Source organism: Chiloscyllium punctatum, chromosome 15, assembly GCF_047496795.1.
Source record: "Chiloscyllium punctatum isolate Juve2018m chromosome 15, sChiPun1.3, whole genome shotgun sequence".
Classification (NCBI taxonomy): domain Eukaryota; kingdom Metazoa; phylum Chordata; class Chondrichthyes; order Orectolobiformes; family Hemiscylliidae; genus Chiloscyllium; species Chiloscyllium punctatum.
Genome location: NC_092753.1, coordinates 64055294 through 64074204, shown reverse-complemented (window position 1 = coordinate 64074204; position 18911 = coordinate 64055294). Strand labels below are relative to the sequence as shown.

The window sequence follows — 18911 nt, the reverse complement described above, 5'->3', positions numbered from 1 at the left end:
GAACTCTATCCCTCTATTAATAAAAGCTAAAACACCGTATGCATTCTTAACAATCCTGTCAACCTGGGTGGCAACTTTCAAGGATCTGTGTACCTGGACACCGAGATCTCTCTGCTCATCTACACTACCAAGAATCTTACCATTAGCCCAGTACTTTGCATTCCGGTTACTCCAACCAAAGTGAATCACCTCTCACTAAACTCCATTTGCCACCTCTCAGCCCAGCTCTGCAGCTTATCTATGTCTCTCTGTAACCTAAAACATCCTTCGTCACTATCCACAACTCCACCGACCTTAGCGTTGTCTGCAAATTTACTAACCCACCCTTCTACGCCCTCATCCAGGTCGTTTATAAAAATGACGAACAGCAGTGGACCCAACACTGACCCTTGCTGTACATCACTGGTAACTGGACTTCAGGATGAACATTTCCCATCAACCACCACCTTCTTTCAGCAAGCCAATTACTGATCCAAACTGCTATATCTCCCACAATCCCATTCCTCCGCAATTTGTACAATAGCCTACTGTGGGGAACTTGATCGAATGCCTTGCTGAAATCCATATACACCACATTAAATGGTTTACTCTCATCTATCTGTTTGGTCACCTTCTCAAAGAACTCAATAAGGTTTGTGAGGCACGACCTACCCTTCACAAAACCATGCTGACTATCCCTAATCAAATTATTCTTTTCTAGATGATTATAAATCCTATCTCTTATAACCTTTTCCAACACTTTTCCAACAACTGAAGTAAGGCTCACTGGTCTATAATTACCGGGGTTGTCTCTACTCCCCTTCTTGAACAGGGGAACCACATTTGCTATCCTCCAGTTTTCTGGCACTATTCCTGTAGACAATAACGATTTAAAGATCAATGCCAAAGGCTCAGCAATCTCCTCTCTGACTTCCCAGAGGATCCTAGGATAAATCCCATCCGGCTCAGGGGACTTATCTACTTTCACACTCTGCAGGATTTCTAATACCTCCTCCTTGTGAACCTCAATCCCACCTAGTCTAGTAGCCTGTATCTCAGTACTCTCCTCGACAACATTGTCGTTTTCTAGAGTGAATACTGTCGAAAAATATTCATTAAGTGCTACCCCTATCTCCTCTGACACCACATACAACTTCCCACCACTGTCCTTGATTGGCCCTAATCTTACTCGCGTCATTCTTTTATTCCTTAAATACCTATAGAAAACCTTAGGGTTTACCCTGATCCTATCCGCCAGCAACGTTTCATGTCTCCTCCTGGCTCTTCTGAGCTCTCTCTTTATCTCTTTCCTGGCTACCTTGTAACCCTCAAGCACCCTAACTGAGCCTTCAAATCTCATCCTAACATAAGCCTTCTTCTTCCTCTTGACCAGAGATTCTACTTCCTTCGTAAACCACGGCTCCCACGCTCTACAGCTTCCTCCCTGCCTGACAGGTACATACTTATCTAGGACACACAGGAGCTTTTCCTTGAATAAGCTCCACATTTCTAATGTTCCCATCCCCTGCAGTTTCCTTCCCCATCCTATGCTTCCTAAATCTTGCCTAATCGCATTGTAATTGCCTTTCCCCCAGCTGTAACTCTTGCCTAGTGGTATACACCTATCCCTTTCTATCACTAAAGTAAACATAACAGAATTGTGATCGCTATCACAAAAGTGCTCACCTACTTCCAAGTCCAATACCTGGCCGGGCTCATTACCTAGTACCAAACCTAATGTGGCTTCGCCCCTTGTTGGCCTGTCTACATACTGTATCAGGAAGCTCTCCTGCACACACTGGACAAAAACTGACCCATCTATAGTACTCATGCTATAGTGTTCCCAGTCAATATTTGGAAAGTTGAAGTCCCCCATGACAACTACCCTGTCTCTCTCACTCCTATCGAGAATCATCTTTGCTATCCTTTCCTCTACATCTCTGGAACTATTCGGAGGCCTATAGAAAACTCCCAACAGGGTGACCTCTCCTTTCCTGTTTCTAATTTCAGCCCATACTACCTCAGTTGACAAGTCCCCAAACATCCTTTCTGCAACTGTAATACTGTCCTTGACCAACAATGCCACACCTCCCGCTCATTTACCATCTTCTCTGTTCTTACTGAAACACCTAAATCCTGGAACCTGCAACAGCCATTCCTGTCCCTGCTCTATCCATGTCTCCGAAATGGCCACAATATCGAAGTCCCAGGTACCAACCCATGCTGCAAGTTCATCCACCTTATTCCGGATGCTCCGGGTGTTGAAGTAGACACACTTCAAACCAATTTCTTGCTTGCCGGTGCCATCTTGCGTCCCTGAAACTTGATTTTGAACCTCCCTATTCTCAATCTTTTCTATACTCGAACTACAATTTTGGTTCCCATCTCCTTGTTGGATTAGTTTAAACCCACCCCAACAGCCTTAGCAAATCTCCCCCCCCCCCCCCCCCCAGGATATTGGTACCCCTCTGGTTTAGGTGAAGACCATCCTGCTTGTAGAGGTCCCACCTACCCCAGAAAGAGCCCCAATTATCCAAGAATCCAAAACCCTCCCTCCTGCACCATCCCTGTAGCCACGTGTTCAACTCCTCTCTCTCCTTATTTCTCACCTCACTAGCACATGGCATGGGCAACAAACCAGAGACAACAGCTCTGTTCGTCCTAGCTCTAAGCTTCCATCCTAGCTCCCTGAATTTCTGCCTTAAATCCCTATCTCTCTTCCTACCTATGTCGTTGGTGCCTATTTGGACCACGACTTGGGGCTGCTCCCCCTCCCCCTTAAGGATCCCAAAAACACGATCAGAGACATCATGAACCCTGGCACCTGGGAGGCAGCACACCAACCATGAGTCTCTCTCATCCCCACAGAACCTCCTATCTGTCCCCCTGACTATGGAGTCCCCAGTGATTACTGCTCTGCTCCTCTTCCCCTTTCCCTTCTGAGCAGCAGGGACAGACTCTGTCCCAGAGCCCTGTGCCCTACTGCTTTCCCTTGGTAAGTTCCCCCCCACAACAGTATCCAAAATGGTATACTTATTGTTGAGGGGAATGGCCACAGGGGATCCCTGCACTGCCTTCCGGTTCCCTTTCCGTCCCCTGACTGTAACCCATTTGCATTTTTTTTGTATCTGAGGAGTGACTACCTCCCTGTAACTCCTCTCAATAACCCCCTCTGCCTCCCGAATAATCCAAAGTTCATCCAGCTCCAGTTCCCTAACGCAGTTTTCGAGGAGCTGGAGTTGGGTGCACTTCCCGCAGATGTAGTCAGCAGGGACACTAGTGGTGACTCTTACCTCCCACATTCTGCAGGAGGAACATTCAACTGCCCTAACCTCCATTCCCACTATTCTAAATTCCCAAAGAGACTGAAGGCTGCAGAGTCTTCAAGCAGAAAATTAGATGATGATCTTCTAGATTTTGCTGAGCTTTACTGGAGCACTGCAGCAAACCTGAGACAGAGATGTTGGCCAGGGAACATGGTGGTGTGTTGAAGTGGTAGGCAATTAGAAGCTCAGGGTCATTTGAGCAGATAGAATGTTGGTGTCTGCATTTCATCTCCCCAGTGTAAAGCAGACCAGATTATGAGCAGTGAACATGATAGATTGTTGCTTCACCTGGAAGGTGTATCTGGGGCCTTGGATAGTGAGAAGGGAGGAAGTCAATGGGCAGGTGTTACACCTTCTGTGACTGCATGGGAAAGTGCTGGAGGATTGTGAAGAGATATTGAGAGTGGAGGGTGTGTTTTCCTGAGGGAACAGTCCATGTGAAATACTGTCAAAGGAGGGGAGGTAGATGTGTGCCTACTGGTGGTACCCTACTGGAAGTGGCAGGGATGGTGGCAAATGATCCTTTTGGACATGGAGGCTAGTGGATGGTGAGGACAAGGGGGACCCTATTGGTGTTGTGGGAGGGAAGGAGAAATGGTGAGGGCAGAAATGTGGGAGATGGGTTGAACATAGCTAAGACCCCTGTTGCAGGTAGCAGGGAATCCTTAGTTGAGCACGAAAGTGGACATTTCTGAAATCACCCCCCCCCATTGTGGAAAGTGACATCATCACAAAGGATGATAGAGAATGGAATGGAGCCTTCACAGGAAACAGGGTGTGAGGATGTATAGTCAAGAGAACTGTGGGAATCGATGGGTTCAGAGTGAATATTAGTGGCCAGCCTGACCCCAGAGATTGAAACACAGATGTCAATGAAGAGAAGGGAGGAATCTGAGATGGACTAGGGAAGCTGAGAGTGGAATAGAAATTGGAAGCAAAACAGATAAACTTCACTAGTTCCAGATGAGAGAGAGAAGTAGCACCAATGATATCATCAACATACTGAAGAAAGAGTTGTGAGGAGAGATCTAAGTAAGATCAGGACAAGAAATGTTCCATGTACCCTAATGAGATGGGCAGAACTGAGGCATACTTTTGATCTGAAGAATGTGACAGGAGTTAAAGGAGAATTGCTCAAAGTTGGGACAAGCTCAGCCAGGTGGAGTAGGGTGGTGGTGGATGGGGGTAGTTCAGGTTATTTTTCCAGGAAGAAGTGGAGAACCCTGAGACCTTCCTGATGGGAGATGGATGTGTAAAGGATTACATGTCAGTGGTAAAAAGATGGTTGGTGCCCATGTACTGGAAATTCTGAAACTGCCGTAAAGTGTCGGATGTATCACGGATGTAAATGGGAAAGGACTGGACAAGAGGAGAATACATTTATCTGTGGGACTTTCACTTGCTGTCATAGTGATCACTAACTCTGAGCCTACCTGGATGCTCACAGCATTCTTGTCTTGCCTTGTGTTTTTGCATTTTGCCCCATCAATCAGAGATACCAAGCTCATCAGTTGTATTGCTATATAATGGTTGTCAACAATTCTCAGTCAAACTAGTAGCCTTCTCTCCAGAGTGCCTTGGCACAGTAAGTCAAGAGCAGTCTCCCAAACCAGTCCAGGAGCTTGGAAACTGTCAGTCAGCAGCTCAGGGTGGTTAGTGTCTCGGATTGACAGTACCAGGATGACCTGACAGGCAGTACTCGACTGGAATGAGGACAAGTCCACACTTGATTCCCACTGAATAACCGTACCGTGTGTATGATGTGCAGGCAGCTGACATATGCCCTGGATGTGAGATTGCCCTCATGTTGGGAATTTTCCACATCTAGCTCATTTAGTGCATTTGGTAAAATAAAAAGCTGAGTATTAATCAGGTGCGAATTGGTATTGATAATGTGATTATCAACACACCCCCCCCCCCCCCCCCCCCCAGCTGACAACTCATCACATAAGTGCAACAAGTTGCTCCTGATGTAGAGCTAGGCCTTTCCAGACTTCTGATATGACTCTGTCATAAATCTCAACATGTTTGTTCAGACCCTGGTAAGATTCTGCCCACTATACTTACAGTGGAGGCAGTTCAATAGGTTGATTCCTGAGCCCGGAGAAAGTGAGGACTGCAGATGCTGGAGATCAGAGCTTAAAAATGTGTTGTTGGAAAAGCGCAGCAGGTCAGGCAGCAACCAAGGAGCAGGAGAATTGACGTTTCGGGCATAAGCCCTTCTTCAGGATTCCTGAAGAAGGGCTTATGCCCGAAACGTCGATTCTCCTGCTCCTTTGATGCTGCCTGACCTGCTGCGCTTTTCCAGCAACACATTTTTAAGCTCTGATTCCTGAGCCGAAAGAGTTGTCTTAAAAGGGCAGATTGAGCAAACTGGATCAATACTAATTGGAATTTAATAAATGAAGGTGATCTTACAGAAATGCGCACAATTCTGAAAGGACTTGAAAGAGTAGTTGCCGAGAGGTGGGAAATCTAAACCTGACCAGCATTGTTTAAACTTAAGGGTGTGTCATTTATGACAAATGAAGGGCTCCTTCTTCTCTGGGAATTGTTAATCTTTGCGCAATTCATTAACCTCGAGAACAGTAGGAACAGTCTAAAGCAAACTTCTAATAATCAGATTTTGACTCCATTGTTGAACAAAGATTATGGGTTAGGCAGGAAAGCAGAGATAAGTCCCAATAAGATCTTCGATGATCATACTGAATGATGGGGCAGGTTCACAAAGCTAAATGATTTGCTCAGTTCTTATGACCTTATGTTCCTCTGCACCACACCATTTGAGATTGGTCGATTGTGTAATTGGCAAGAGTGATTCCAAAATTCATTATACAAGTGATCATCATTGTGATGGCAGATAAAGGGCCAAATTTTCTGAGGAGTGACAATCACAGGCAGATTTTTTATGAAAGGAGGCAGCTTTGTACGTCTGACAGGAGATTTTAATCAGGACTCCTTCAGGAAAGTGGAACTGTACTTTGACAGTTCTCTCATAGTGCAGAACGGACAGGGGAAGGCAAAAAATGTTCAGTTTGTATGTGCAGCCGTCAGCTGCCATATTCTGAAATGTAGAGATCCAGAATCACATACAGCCACTTTGACAACTGCTGCCAGATGGTGTATGCATATGGTAAATGTGAGGGTAGGGTGCCAGTTGAGTGAGGTGTCAGCTGAGTCGGGTGCAAGGGAAGTGATGCAAAATTTGATGTGCTAAATGAATCTAGCAAGTGATGGTGGAAGGCAGGTTGGTGAAGTACAGTGTCAGCAGTGGAGAGTTGAGTTTTCAGGTAGGGGAGGCAGAGGCTGATTAGTCTGGAGTGGAGCTTGGGGAGGTTGGCTCCAGAATAGGGGAAGGGGGTTTATCTTCTGGGGATTAAAGGGGAATCAGGTCTGCCGCAGGTGATGAGGTGGGGAGGGGCCAGAATGGTCAACTCCTAGAGGGTTCAGTATGGTTACAACGGAATGGGAGGATCAGCTCCAGTGGCTGGGAAGGGGCTTCCAATCCAGCAGCAGGGAATTGGTGGAATGGTTATGGTGGGGAGCTGATCCCAACAGAGCAGGGATGATCCACTCAGGTTCTGGGGTTATAAGTGGAGTGGGAGTGATGAAGTTGGGGGTGTCTGAAGTAAATATGGGGAGAATTGAATAGTTACACAGGAGTTACACTGTGTATTTAATAGTCTAATTTTACATGAATTACTATTCACTTACTTTCCTGATGAAGGGCTTTGGCCAAAACGTCGATTTTGCAGCTCCTCGGATGCTGCCTGAACTGCTGTGCTCTTCCAGCACCACTAATCCAAAATCTGGTTTCCAGCATCTGCAGTCATTGTTTTTAACCTATTCACTTACTTTCTCCAACTCTCTGAATTCTCTAATTTGTAAATAGAGACATTTGGAAGTTTCCAGGCAGAGGACTTGCCTGGCGGAATCTTCCAATATCCCCAGCAATTTCTTCATAGTCTGCTATGGTGGGGATTCTGCAGGGTCCCCATGTGCAACTCCCATCTGCACTGAAATAGTGACTGTTTATTGGTGTCTGGATGTCGGAATATCCAGGCCAAAGTTATAGAATTCCTGAGATCATTTCAAATTTGAGAAGATCCTAAGTTTGCCAATAACAACATGGCAGCCCATTGTGGAAAGGCTTAATTTTGAAGTCTACAATCACATTGCTACATTTTAGATGTAACTGTCTGGGTTTTTTTTGTACCAAACCAGTTACTCTCATTAAAAACTCCACACAAAGTACTAAATTAAGGAACGTTACCAATTTATCTCTGACGTTTCCAGACTGGCTTAGCACAGAAATTCTAATGAGGTTATTTTCCTATTTTCTTTAGGAGACTGCTGAGAAGGCTAAGAAAGTGAACATAAAGGAGACCTAAAAATATATGATGTGGAAGAGGAACAAAGTTAATCTTTATTTTCTAACCTGTTTCTCTCCATTCAGCCAACCAGTAAACACTTGGAATTTCAACAATCACTACTAAATATATATATATATACACGTTATAAACAGTATTTTTTTGGGCTTTGTGTTGGGGACAAAAGGAGTCCTTGGTTTTATTCAAACAGACTTCTTATAATGTACTGTAATGTTAAACAAGAGTTTAGTAGAAAAGCTAGCCATAAATGGTAATCTGTTGGTTTGAATTGTAACAGCTGCATAGTCCTGTGATGGAAGATGGTGGAAATCATATCCTGCTCCTTATTAGTTAACCATGTTCCTCTATATTACACACAGAACCACAGGTGGACCTTCATTGGACAGGACCCCTAGACCAGAATTCTAAATATTAAAGTTTCCCAGTATGTCCTAAAACTCTGGGTGCAACTTTAATTAGGATGATGGCATCAACATTATTGAAAAGATTGATTTTCATTAACTCACATAGAATTGTGATCTTTGAGCTGGCAGAGTTCAATCATAGGGGTCCAAAGTTATGGTTTTATTTCTTGGTGTTCATTGATAATCAAAGTTTCCAATTCACCCTGAATTCTGGGGAGAAAACAAGTTCATGTAAGAACACTTTGGAAGTTTAAAGTTTTTTTTTTGTAAATAAATACCTACAATATAAATTAGTGATTACATTGTCCTTAATACACAGTTATAAAGTGATTCAGAAAATCTTTTTGGCTGTTGCTGTGCCACACTTTGGATCTCTTCAGTTTAGATGCTCGAGTCTTATCGATTTGGGTACTTAAGTTGCCACTAATATAGTGGAATAGAAGTTCCATCGCCCTAACAATTGAACCACTGCAATTAAAGGAAAATATTGTGAAGGAAATCTGAAATAAAACCAGAATGTGCTGGAGAAACTCGTAGTAGTGGCAGCATCAGCGGAGAGCAAAACAGAATTAACATTTCCAGACCAAGATGACTTCTTTGGACTGCTGGACTCAATTTTACCTGTTTCTCACTCTACCCATGCTGCCCAACCTGTCGAGTTTCTCCAGCATGTTGTTTTATTTCTAATTGCACCACCACCTCAGGCACATTTCTATCTGTGTTTAGAAAACATTGAAAGGGAGATGAGGAAAGCCTGCGATTGCAGGGTTCTACTCCTACCGCAGCAGATTAAAAAGACCATCTCCTTTTAATACCAGAGAGAAAAATCTATTCCCTTCTGCTAGCTCTGGCACAAGATGGTGCCAGTCAGTCACCTGATGATTGGTTGATTGCCATTTGGTGGGTGAGTTTCTTAATCTTTTAAGGCTGCTTGAGCAAAGCTGGACTACAGTGACATTTTCCATTGAGAACCAATTGGGATTGGGATTGCCCTACCAAGAGTGATGTAATATGTAATATGTGAGGCCACTTTTCATCCTTGCCTTCTTTTAGATATGTTCTCATCAACGCATTCAGACGAATTATTCCAAACCTCTGGAGCAGGTGGCCCTTGAACCAGGCCTCTTGGCTCAGAGGTACAGACCCTACCACAGTGTAACAAACGCCCTTCAATCACATCTTTTAGGCCATGCACTTTAATATCCAGCAGATGTACATTGGAAGATCACTACAAGGACTGATAGCAGACCAATAGCCCCCGTTGACTTTTTCCACACACTGTTTGGTCTGTGGCAGAAGATATAAGTAGATTTCTCCCTATGATCTGTAGGTTATGTAGAGGATTAAGGAAAACTTAACAGTAGCCATCTTCCGCAAAGGTTTACAAGCACTCTATTGACATTTCACAATGGTGCTACATTCCTTCTTTCCTTTATATCATATTATATATATATATATGTATACACTTTATGTATTATTTGCAGTTTTTTGTAACCTCTGGAGTGTCCAAAATTTTATTTAAACTCTTGTGTGTTTTAAAGAGTATCCACAATGTTGAACATAAAAAAATGAGTGCCTAAGGATAGATGTGAAGTCTTGTAGAAATTGGTGGTGTCAGGCTACAGTCAGCATGTTAGGTTGTCAAATTGCCATGGTGTTGACAAAAAGGAGGAAACTGCCTTTTACCAGTATACTGTAGAGTGCTGAGATCCAACTGAAATATTTGTTAAAACAAAAATCTGAGGAAGCGAAACTGTATGCCAGAAAATGCTGTTTTAGAAATGCTACCACTATATTTTCAAGAGTCCAATAACATTGTAGCATGATACTGTAAACTGATTATTGCAGAGTGAATAATTCAAGTATTCACAACACCATTGCTGGGAAACACTGATGTTCTCAACACCATCTGAATCAGCATCATTGCAGGCATACTTTATGTCTAAATTGAGGATCATTTCACCAAAACAATTATTCTTACTGAGATCCTGCTTTAATTCCAAGAGCTATACCTCCCCATCCAGAGTAATTTGCAATGAGTATGTTAGTGCCTCAATCTCAAAGTGGACCTTGTTCAGACTGATGGTGGAGAGGGAGGCACAGACATTGCTAAAGGGAAGGTGACAGCCCATCTCAATAGTTTTCAGACTTTTCCAATACTTGCTCTGTGTTAGTATTTCAAGATAATACCAGATGTAAGGAGATCCGAATCACCTACAGCAGGTAGAAGGAGTTTCATGAACTTTTGAGGTGACCCCAAGGATGTAATTTGCTCTTTTGTGAAGGTTTGTAGCTCAGGTTGAGGTTTAGGGTGTAGGTTTGCTCGCTGAGCTGTAGGTTTGATATCCAGACGTTTCATTACCTGGCTAGGTAACATCATCGATGGTGACCTCCAAGTGAAGCGAAGCTATTGTCTCTTGCTTTCTATTCCAGGACAAACATATAAATAGAAAGCAGGAGACAACAGTTTCGCTTCACTTGGAGGTCGCCACTGATGATGTTACCTAGTAGCCAGGTAATGAAACGTCTGGATATCAAACCTACAGCTCAGCGAGCAAACCTACACCCTAAATTTGCTCTTCTCATTAATCAGAAGGATGCTCTAAGTGTGAATGCCATACATTCAGGAATGGGGTTACAAGCCACGATTAAGAGATAGGAACAAACAGTTTGAAGTATTTTTGACTTATTTTATAAAGATCAGCCGTTGTATCCACACATCATCCTATTAAAACAAATGTGTTACAGTTTGCTTTTCACCTTATTATCTCTGGAACTGGTTTGCAGACTGTGGTTAATGAATCTGATTGAATATAATCAAGACAAACCCACCCCTCACCCATAAAAATCAAAGATCATCATTGAAAGGTAGATATGTGATCAGTTTCTGCATCCTGACAGCTGTCAAAATTTTATGAAGTGTCAACTTGCATATGTTTGCACCATATATTTCTTACTTTCAATGTTGTTAATTGTTGTAGACTCAAAGGCTGTATTTCTGTGACCTTGTTTTGAACTACTATCTTATTGAATCATAAGAGGAACCATGTACACTCCATGACCAAACTATCATAAGAGGATTTCATGTATTGTAGTTTCCTTTTGTACTTTTTTGGCATTTTTGGGTTTAATGTCAATAAATTTTCTTACAAAAATGTTTTTAAAAAATCATGGTTTCTGTTATTGAAAACCAGAATGACACTCTCTTCTGCTTTAATTTTATCATTCATATACAATATGTTAATGGTGGCAATTTGTCTCAGGTGGTGGCCAGTATTAGATCTGCTGCCTGTTATATAACTAAACCTCAGGCAATGAGTACAAATGGTGAACTACCACCTGGAAACAAATTTCTACCCCTTAGACTCTTATTTTATCTGATGAGTGTGAAACAGGTAGCTAAATTCATTTTTTTGTTAAAAAAAGCTAGCATATCATATCTTTCTGTCAATTACTCCACAAACTTTGTATTATATGTTCAAGAGAGTAAAATCCATTTTTTGTCTTCGATAAGTTTGTCTTTTTTTCCAAAGTTGGATTATTGCCTATGGAATATCATTGAGTCCAGCAGCTGTGGCGTTACAAAAGATTCCACACACGCAAGTCAGATAAGTAATGAAATCTGATAAACGGCCACATAGAGATACCTAATTAATCATTAACACAGCAACAAAATGATGTGTAGATAATTGCCTTTGAGGAAATGAAAGAGGGAGAAAACTAAGGTCTGGAGTTACTAAAGTCCATTTTGAGATCAGTGTTTAAAATAAACTAGGATTAAAAACTAATATCTGAAGATCCTGTGCTCACTACTATCTTGGCTCATGATCTGTCAATGCATAACTTTAAAACTTGCAACCTAATTTACAAATTCCTTCGTGGCTGTCCTGCTACACTGTACCTTGAAAGATCCAAGCTACGTATGCCTTTTTGTGAGCTATTGCAGTCCTATCCAGGGATATACCCCCCCATCATTGTTACTGGTGCGTTGATGATTGTGTTTGTGTCATGAACTGGAAAATTTCACTAATTGTTTTCAGTTTCCACCCATCTGCTAACTTCACCTGGTCCATATCTGACCTTTCCCTTCCATTTCCTTGATTTCTCTGTCTCCATTCTGAAAACAGGCTATCAACTAACATTTAGTACAAAATGTTAGATATGTGATCAGTTTCTGCATCAGTTTCAGCTACTTTGGTTACAGTTCCTTATACCCTGCATTTTGTAACAACTCCACTTCTTTTCCCCAATTTCTTCGTGTCTGTTTATCACTTCTGATAATGTACTTTTTCACACCAGTGCTTCTGATATTTTCTCTTTAACAGAAGATTCACATACTCTGCTCTTGTCCCTTTACCTCTCTGTTAGAACCATGAAAAACTGTCTTGTCAACACCTTCCACCGTGCCATTTTCTGTATTCAATGGGTCATAAACTGGCATCTTCCAGTACATCTTCCCTTGCTTCAATTTAACACTCTAATTCCTCCACAAAACTCTTCAGCCACCCCAATACACCTGACAGTTTGTCTTTTCTCAAGTGCAGGACATGAAACATTGCCCTTTTTCCTCATCCCTTCTCATACCCAAGGCCCAAAATGATCCTTCAAAGTGTAACAGCAATTTACATGTGTGTTTAACTTAGTATAATATATTCACTGCTCGCGATATGGTCTCCTGAACACTGGGGAGACCAAACATAAACTGGTGATTGCTTTGCCAAGCACCTTTCATTCAGTTTGCAAGTATGACCCCAAACTTGGTGTCATTTTTCACTTTAATTCTCCATTTTGTTCCCAATCTGACCTTTCAACCTATAGCCAGCGACAGTGTTCCAAAGAAGCTCAAGATCTTTATCTTTTTTTTGGCACACTGCAGAGTTCCAAGCTCTATAGAATTGAGCAACTTTAAATCATAACCTCTATCTTGGTTTCTGTGTTTTTTTTAAAAGACATTTTCAAACAAACTATTATTACACACACTGGACTTGTGGGATTTGAACCTGGGCCTCAGAAGTAGGGATGCTATCAGAGTCCTTTTTTTTCAAATGCCGGCTAGTTTCTTTATCCTGTGATGTTGTTTCATTCAGATAGCTGCTATCAAGCCATTCCCATCTGAGCTGGACACAACGTTTGTGTGTTCACAGCACCATTACCACACACTCTTTGGATTTTGCATCATGAAATATTCTGTTAATAAATATTTCCTGCATTCCATCCTATTTCAGAGCTTTTCATTCTTCCTGTGCCACCCCTACACCCCTGAACAATTCTGTTTTCCCTCTGTTCTGATTAAAAAGGTCATTGGCCTGAAATGTTAACTGAATATCTCTCATGAGGTGCTCTCAGACCTCTAGAGTACGCTAGGATAGTTTCTCATTTCTGATTTCTAGCTTCCAACTTGTGCACTGAGGTACGTGGTGCATTGACAGGTCTGTCAGGCAGTCTCATGCCACTCTGGACTCCATAAGGCAAAGACATGGCATAGATATTGAGAGCTATCCTTTCGATTGTGAAGATGAGGGCCAACTCCATGACTGCAGGGTGGTTCTATCCATGATAAAAACCCCGGTGGGCATTGTCCCTGATTTCTATGCAGTGCAGGCTAAAAGCTGCAATCTCAGTGTTGCAGATTAGGTCAGACCAAGGTCATAAGATCTATGCTTGCAAGGTTTGGCGAAGAGGATGCTGTGATGGGATGTTGCAGACGAATGAGGATGTGGAGAATTGTGGAGTATTGGTGTGAGGACATTTTAAGCAAACCAGACTCTCCATGATTCTTGCAGCACATACAGGGTGAAGGGGTCCCTCTCTTGCTTGTTCTCATCTCCTCCTTCTAAGTTAGCCTTTAGGTGCCCTTTAGCAAGGCAATATTGAGGTTATTAATGGAGAAGACCACCAATATTTGGAAACAGGCTCCAGGTGAATATTGTAGGACTCACCACCTACGTATGAGTAACAGATGCCTGACTGAGGTGGAGGTTCAAGAAATGCTGCCTTCTGTGGAGAGCCAAGCTACACTCTGGACATCTTCCCTTCCCTGCAGCCTCTATTCCATTTCCCTGTCAAATTGCAGATCAGGACTGCAACTGCAGCCCCATAACTGTAGCAGGCATTCTGTGTGCAGATCAGAAAACTCTGACTTGCTGCCCGAATCTGGCAATCCTCACCAGTAAGTCATCAAAATGTCTCCAAGAGCCCTTCCTCACAATTTTGCAAGAGTAAAGTTACCTCAATGATTCTTTACCTCCAAGTTGGATGACTAGCCCTGTGAATAACATTGATCAGGGGTCCCTTGTTCATTAAGCACAAGTATTTAGCAGAGGGAATTAAATGAATTAGCAAAGCATGTATTAAATCATGAGAAGCTGTTTAACATTGCGGTCTGTCCACAGACATTCAGGTACCCACACCACACATTAGCACTAGTATCTGATGATAAGTCACCAGCTTTGTGGAGCTGAACTTAGTCAATGTTTTTACTGTGAAGCCGTCATCAGAATTTCGATTTCCTAAGGTATGACCCACTCTTAACTTGTCTTCTCTTCATGTGGTTGGAGATTGGGGCAGCATGGTTGCTCAATGGTTAGCACTGCTACCTCACAGCATCAGGGCTTCTGGTTCGATTCCAGCCTCCGATGACTGTCTGTGTGGAGTTTGCACATTCTTCCTGTGTCTGTGTGGGTTTCCTCCAGATGCTCTGGTTCCTTCCACATTCCAAAGATGTGCAGGTTATGAGGATTGGCCACGCTAGGTTGCCCATAGTGTTAGGTGCATTCATCAGAGAGAAATGGGTGTGGGTGGGTTACTCTTTGGAGGGTCAGTGTGGACCTGTTGGGCCAAATGGCCTGTTTCCACACTGTAGGGAATCTAATCTGATGTCAAACTGCTGAGCTTTTTCTATTTTGCTTCAGTTTTCCAGTATCTGCAGTGGTTTGCTTTTTTTTTCATTTGTAGGTAAACTATTAGAAAGGATTTGTTGCTATCAAGGCCAAATCAGTGCAATAATTCATCTGCGCCGTCTCCATTTTGCAGCGAGCAGTTTGCATTTGCAATTAAGTATTCGATAAAAGGAGCAGAACAACCAAATATGCTAAAAATATCTCTGGGAGCCATACAAAAATAGAGCAAACAACAAAAAAAAAGGAATGAAAGGTTTATTTATAATTTTTATCGTGACTAGTTTGTTCCTTAAACAATGTACAAATTCAAATTGTAGGATCCCACCACATGACATCCAAGTCTCCCAGTTGTTAACCAAATGAAAATAGTCTTTGTCTAAATGACTTGAAAGAAAGAGTTTGCATTCAAAAGCAATTTCTCTAGAATGTTCCAAAGCACTTTACAGTCCAGTGTAATAATTATTAATGTGCAAGCAAAGCAGCACAGTGGTTAGCACTGCTGCCTCACGGCGCCAGAGACACGGGTTCAATTCCTGACTCAGGCGACTGACTGTGTGGAGTTTGCACATTCTCCCCGTGTCTGCATGGGTTTCCTCCGGGTGCTCCGGTTTCCTCTCACAGTCCAAAAATGTGCAAGTCAGGTGAATTGGCTATGCTAAATTGCCCATAGTGTTAGGTAAAAAGGGGTACATGTAGGGGTATGGGTGGGTTGCGCTTCGGTGGGTCGGTGTGGACTTGTTGGGCTGAAGGGCCTGTTTCCACACTCTAAGTAATCTAATTAAATCTAATCAGCTGTCAGTTCACTCAAGAGTCACACCCACAGACCCACACCCCTCTGAGTTTTATGAGACCTGCAAGAGTGGGGGGCGGGGGGGATGCTAGTGCAATATTAGGAGAAAGGACTGAGATGGAATGCCTATTACCTTTATACTACAATGGCTTTTTGCCAGCAATGGGCAAAGTACAGGATTGCTCTCCTGGACAGAAGCCTATCAAAGGTCTTTTTCTACCACTGTTGGCATTTTCCCAAGGTCACGAGGAGACTGCAAGGTGAACTCTGGCAGCTTTCCTGTATGCTTGCTGAGAAAGGGAATTGACTTCAGTTTAGGCACTCTGCATCTCCTGCCCCTCTGGCAACAAAACCCTACCTTAATAGTCACCTTGACTAGCTCCAAACCCATTTGCCACTCTGTGAAGTTAGAGTTTGATTGATAAATCTCTCAGTTTGATCTCAGTAATGGCCACCACTTATGGTGGTGTGAATGGAACTGCAGAACTTACAGCCTTTTTAATGGCTGCTAAGTTTGGCATGTGGGCTCTTGTCCTTTGAGGGGTATAATCCAGCCAGTGTTTCCCTGCAAATGACTTCTGGGGTGTGGAATTGTCCCTGGTTTTCCAGTCTGTCAGATGGGCAAAACTGTCCTTACTAATTCTAACTATCCCACGAACCGTTTGTAGGGTGAAGATTAATGATCTATTTCCATGATACTGGTAGGAGGATAAAGATAAGTAAATACACAATAAATAATAACAAAAGAGGGATATATATTGGCCAGGACACTGGAAAGAACGACACTACCCTTTGAATTGGTTAGGCCACTGTTGGAATATTGCATGCAATTCTGGTCTCCTTCCTATCGGAAAGATGTTGTGAAACTTGAAAGGGTTCAGAAAAGATTTACAAGGATGTTGTCAGGGTTGGAGGATCTGACCTATAGAGAGAGGCTGAACAGGCTGGGGCTGTTTTCCCTGGAGCGTCGGAACCTGAGGGGTGACCTAATAGAGGTTTACAAAATTATGAGGGGCATGGATACAGTAAATAGACAAAGTCTTTTCCCTGGGGTTGGGGAGTCTAGAAGTAGGGGGCATAGGTTTAGGTTGAGAGGGGAAAGATATAAAAGAGACCTACAGGGCAACTTTTTCACTCACAGGTTGGTACGTGTATGGAATGAGCTGCCAGAGGAAGTGGTGGAGATTGGTACAATTGCAACATTTAAGAGGCATTTGGATGGGTTTATGAATATGAAGGGTTTGGAGGGATATGGGCTGGGTGCTGGCAGGTGGGACTAGATTGGGTTGGGATATCTGGTCGGCATGGACGGGTTGGACCGAAGGGTCTGTTTCCATGCTGTACATCTCTAATGACTCTGTGGCTCTATAATAGTTTCAAAGGATGTATTTGAGGGACAGGTGGAGCCTTGGTTTATGAAAAAGCATTTTTAATATTGCAGCTTTTCTTCAGTCATGCTCTGAAGTGTCAGCCTTGATGATGTGCTCAAGACTCTAGAATGAGAATTGTAGAATGACATTTCTTAAAAATTAAACTATTTTGATCACCTGCAGAGCAGGAATAGCTCCTCCTTTGACCAGACCCAGAGAGGATCTCTAGCAGGATGGGGCTTTGTGCCCACTAGTTTTGTTCCGTCGGCATTAACTGTGAAATTTTATATTTTGGTTTATAAACCCTGTGATTAGGAAGAGGAGTGGTTTGGTACTGTGAAAGAACAAAGAGACGTGGGAGTACTGACTCACAGAACATTAAATCAGCAACCTGATCGAAAAGGATGTGAGAAAAAATATTAGTTTTTAACCTCAAGAGGTAAACAACAGAAAACCAAGAGGTAATGATCTGCTCCATAAAACTAAATGAGACCTTAGTTAAAACGCTGTGTGCATTGTTGGGCTCTAAAGTAGAAAGAATCAGCTTTAGAAGAGGCACCGCTCATATTTATTGAATGTTGTCTGAAAGCAGAATAGGTAAAAACAATGACTGCAGATGCTGGAAACCAGATTCTGGATTAGTGGTGCTGGAATAAGACGTTGCTACAACTAAGTTGGTCATGGAGCAATAGGATAGCAGTGTTTAAAATTGAAAATAAAAGGATGGATAGTGTAGATGGAAGCACTGTTTTTAGTAGTTTGGTCAGTAACATGGCTCTCTTGGTTAAATTTAAGGGACTTAGACCAGAGGAGGAGAAATTTAATACAGTATTTTGGGAAGCTGAAGAATTCATATTCAGGGCTAATGATTAAGGTGAAGACTATATCAACATTCAAGGTATGCAATCTAAGCATCTTGTAGATAGTCTCTGGCAGCACATTCCAGATCTTAACCATGTGCTGTGTGAAAATATTTCTCCTCATGTCCCTATGCTTCGCTTATCAATAAATTAAAATCTTTGCCTTACTCATTCTGTCTATACCTCTCATGATTTTGAACACTTCTCTCAAATCTCCTCTTAACCATGGATGCTCCAAAGTAACCAGACCTAACCTATCCACACTATCCAGTTTGTCATTTCTGGGACTACTGTTGTGCACTCTCTTTAATGTTTTCACATCTTTCCCAAAGTGTGGTACCACGATCTGAACTCAATACTTCAGTTGAAGCATCTTGGAACATGGAACTCCCGCACTAAAAGAACTGTTAGTATATCTACATATTATATAGTGGTTATCTAGGTTCTAGCTTTGAGAATGCAATTTTTCTTAAAAGGAACTATTTTGTGTCAATAGATTTTCCTTTAGTATTTGCATTTGGGATTCATTGAGAAAAATTGCTATGAATAATTGTTTTTTTTTCCCCTAATTATTCATAGGGAGATCACCGCATTTCTTACATTCTAAGATTTACATCCTAGTTTCAGTGGTTTATTGTACTGTAAGATTTGTCACATTACAAAATTGGCAATGAATAGCTTAAAGAATCACTTACTTAACATGTGCTCCCGATATTTTGGGATAGAACATCTTCTCGTCAATTGCAACATTTCAAAAGGACTTTAAACCTGCTGTACAGCTTTCAGCATTTAGCTTAGGTATTGCCAAATATAGGAGAAGGCATCCAGTATGGAACAGTAAAACTAAATTTCCATTGCCTGCAGTAAGCTTCAAATTATGGGCATAGGCCAT

At 42.3% G+C, this 18911-nt stretch overlaps 1 protein-coding gene across 1 annotated transcript in view; it reads left to right on the top strand.

Annotated features, from left to right (window-relative positions):
• fstl1b (follistatin-like 1b) overlaps nucleotides 1–11268 on the top strand; it is a 114382-nt gene extending 103114 nt beyond the window's left edge. The window contains exon 11 of the mRNA XM_072585311.1: nucleotides 7652–11268. Coding sequence (XP_072441412.1) covers nucleotides 7652–7696 — 45 coding nt within the window. The 3' untranslated portion in view covers nucleotides 7697–11268. The remainder of the gene's footprint in view (nucleotides 1–7651) is intronic.
• Nucleotides 11269–18911: the final 7643 nt, after the last annotated feature.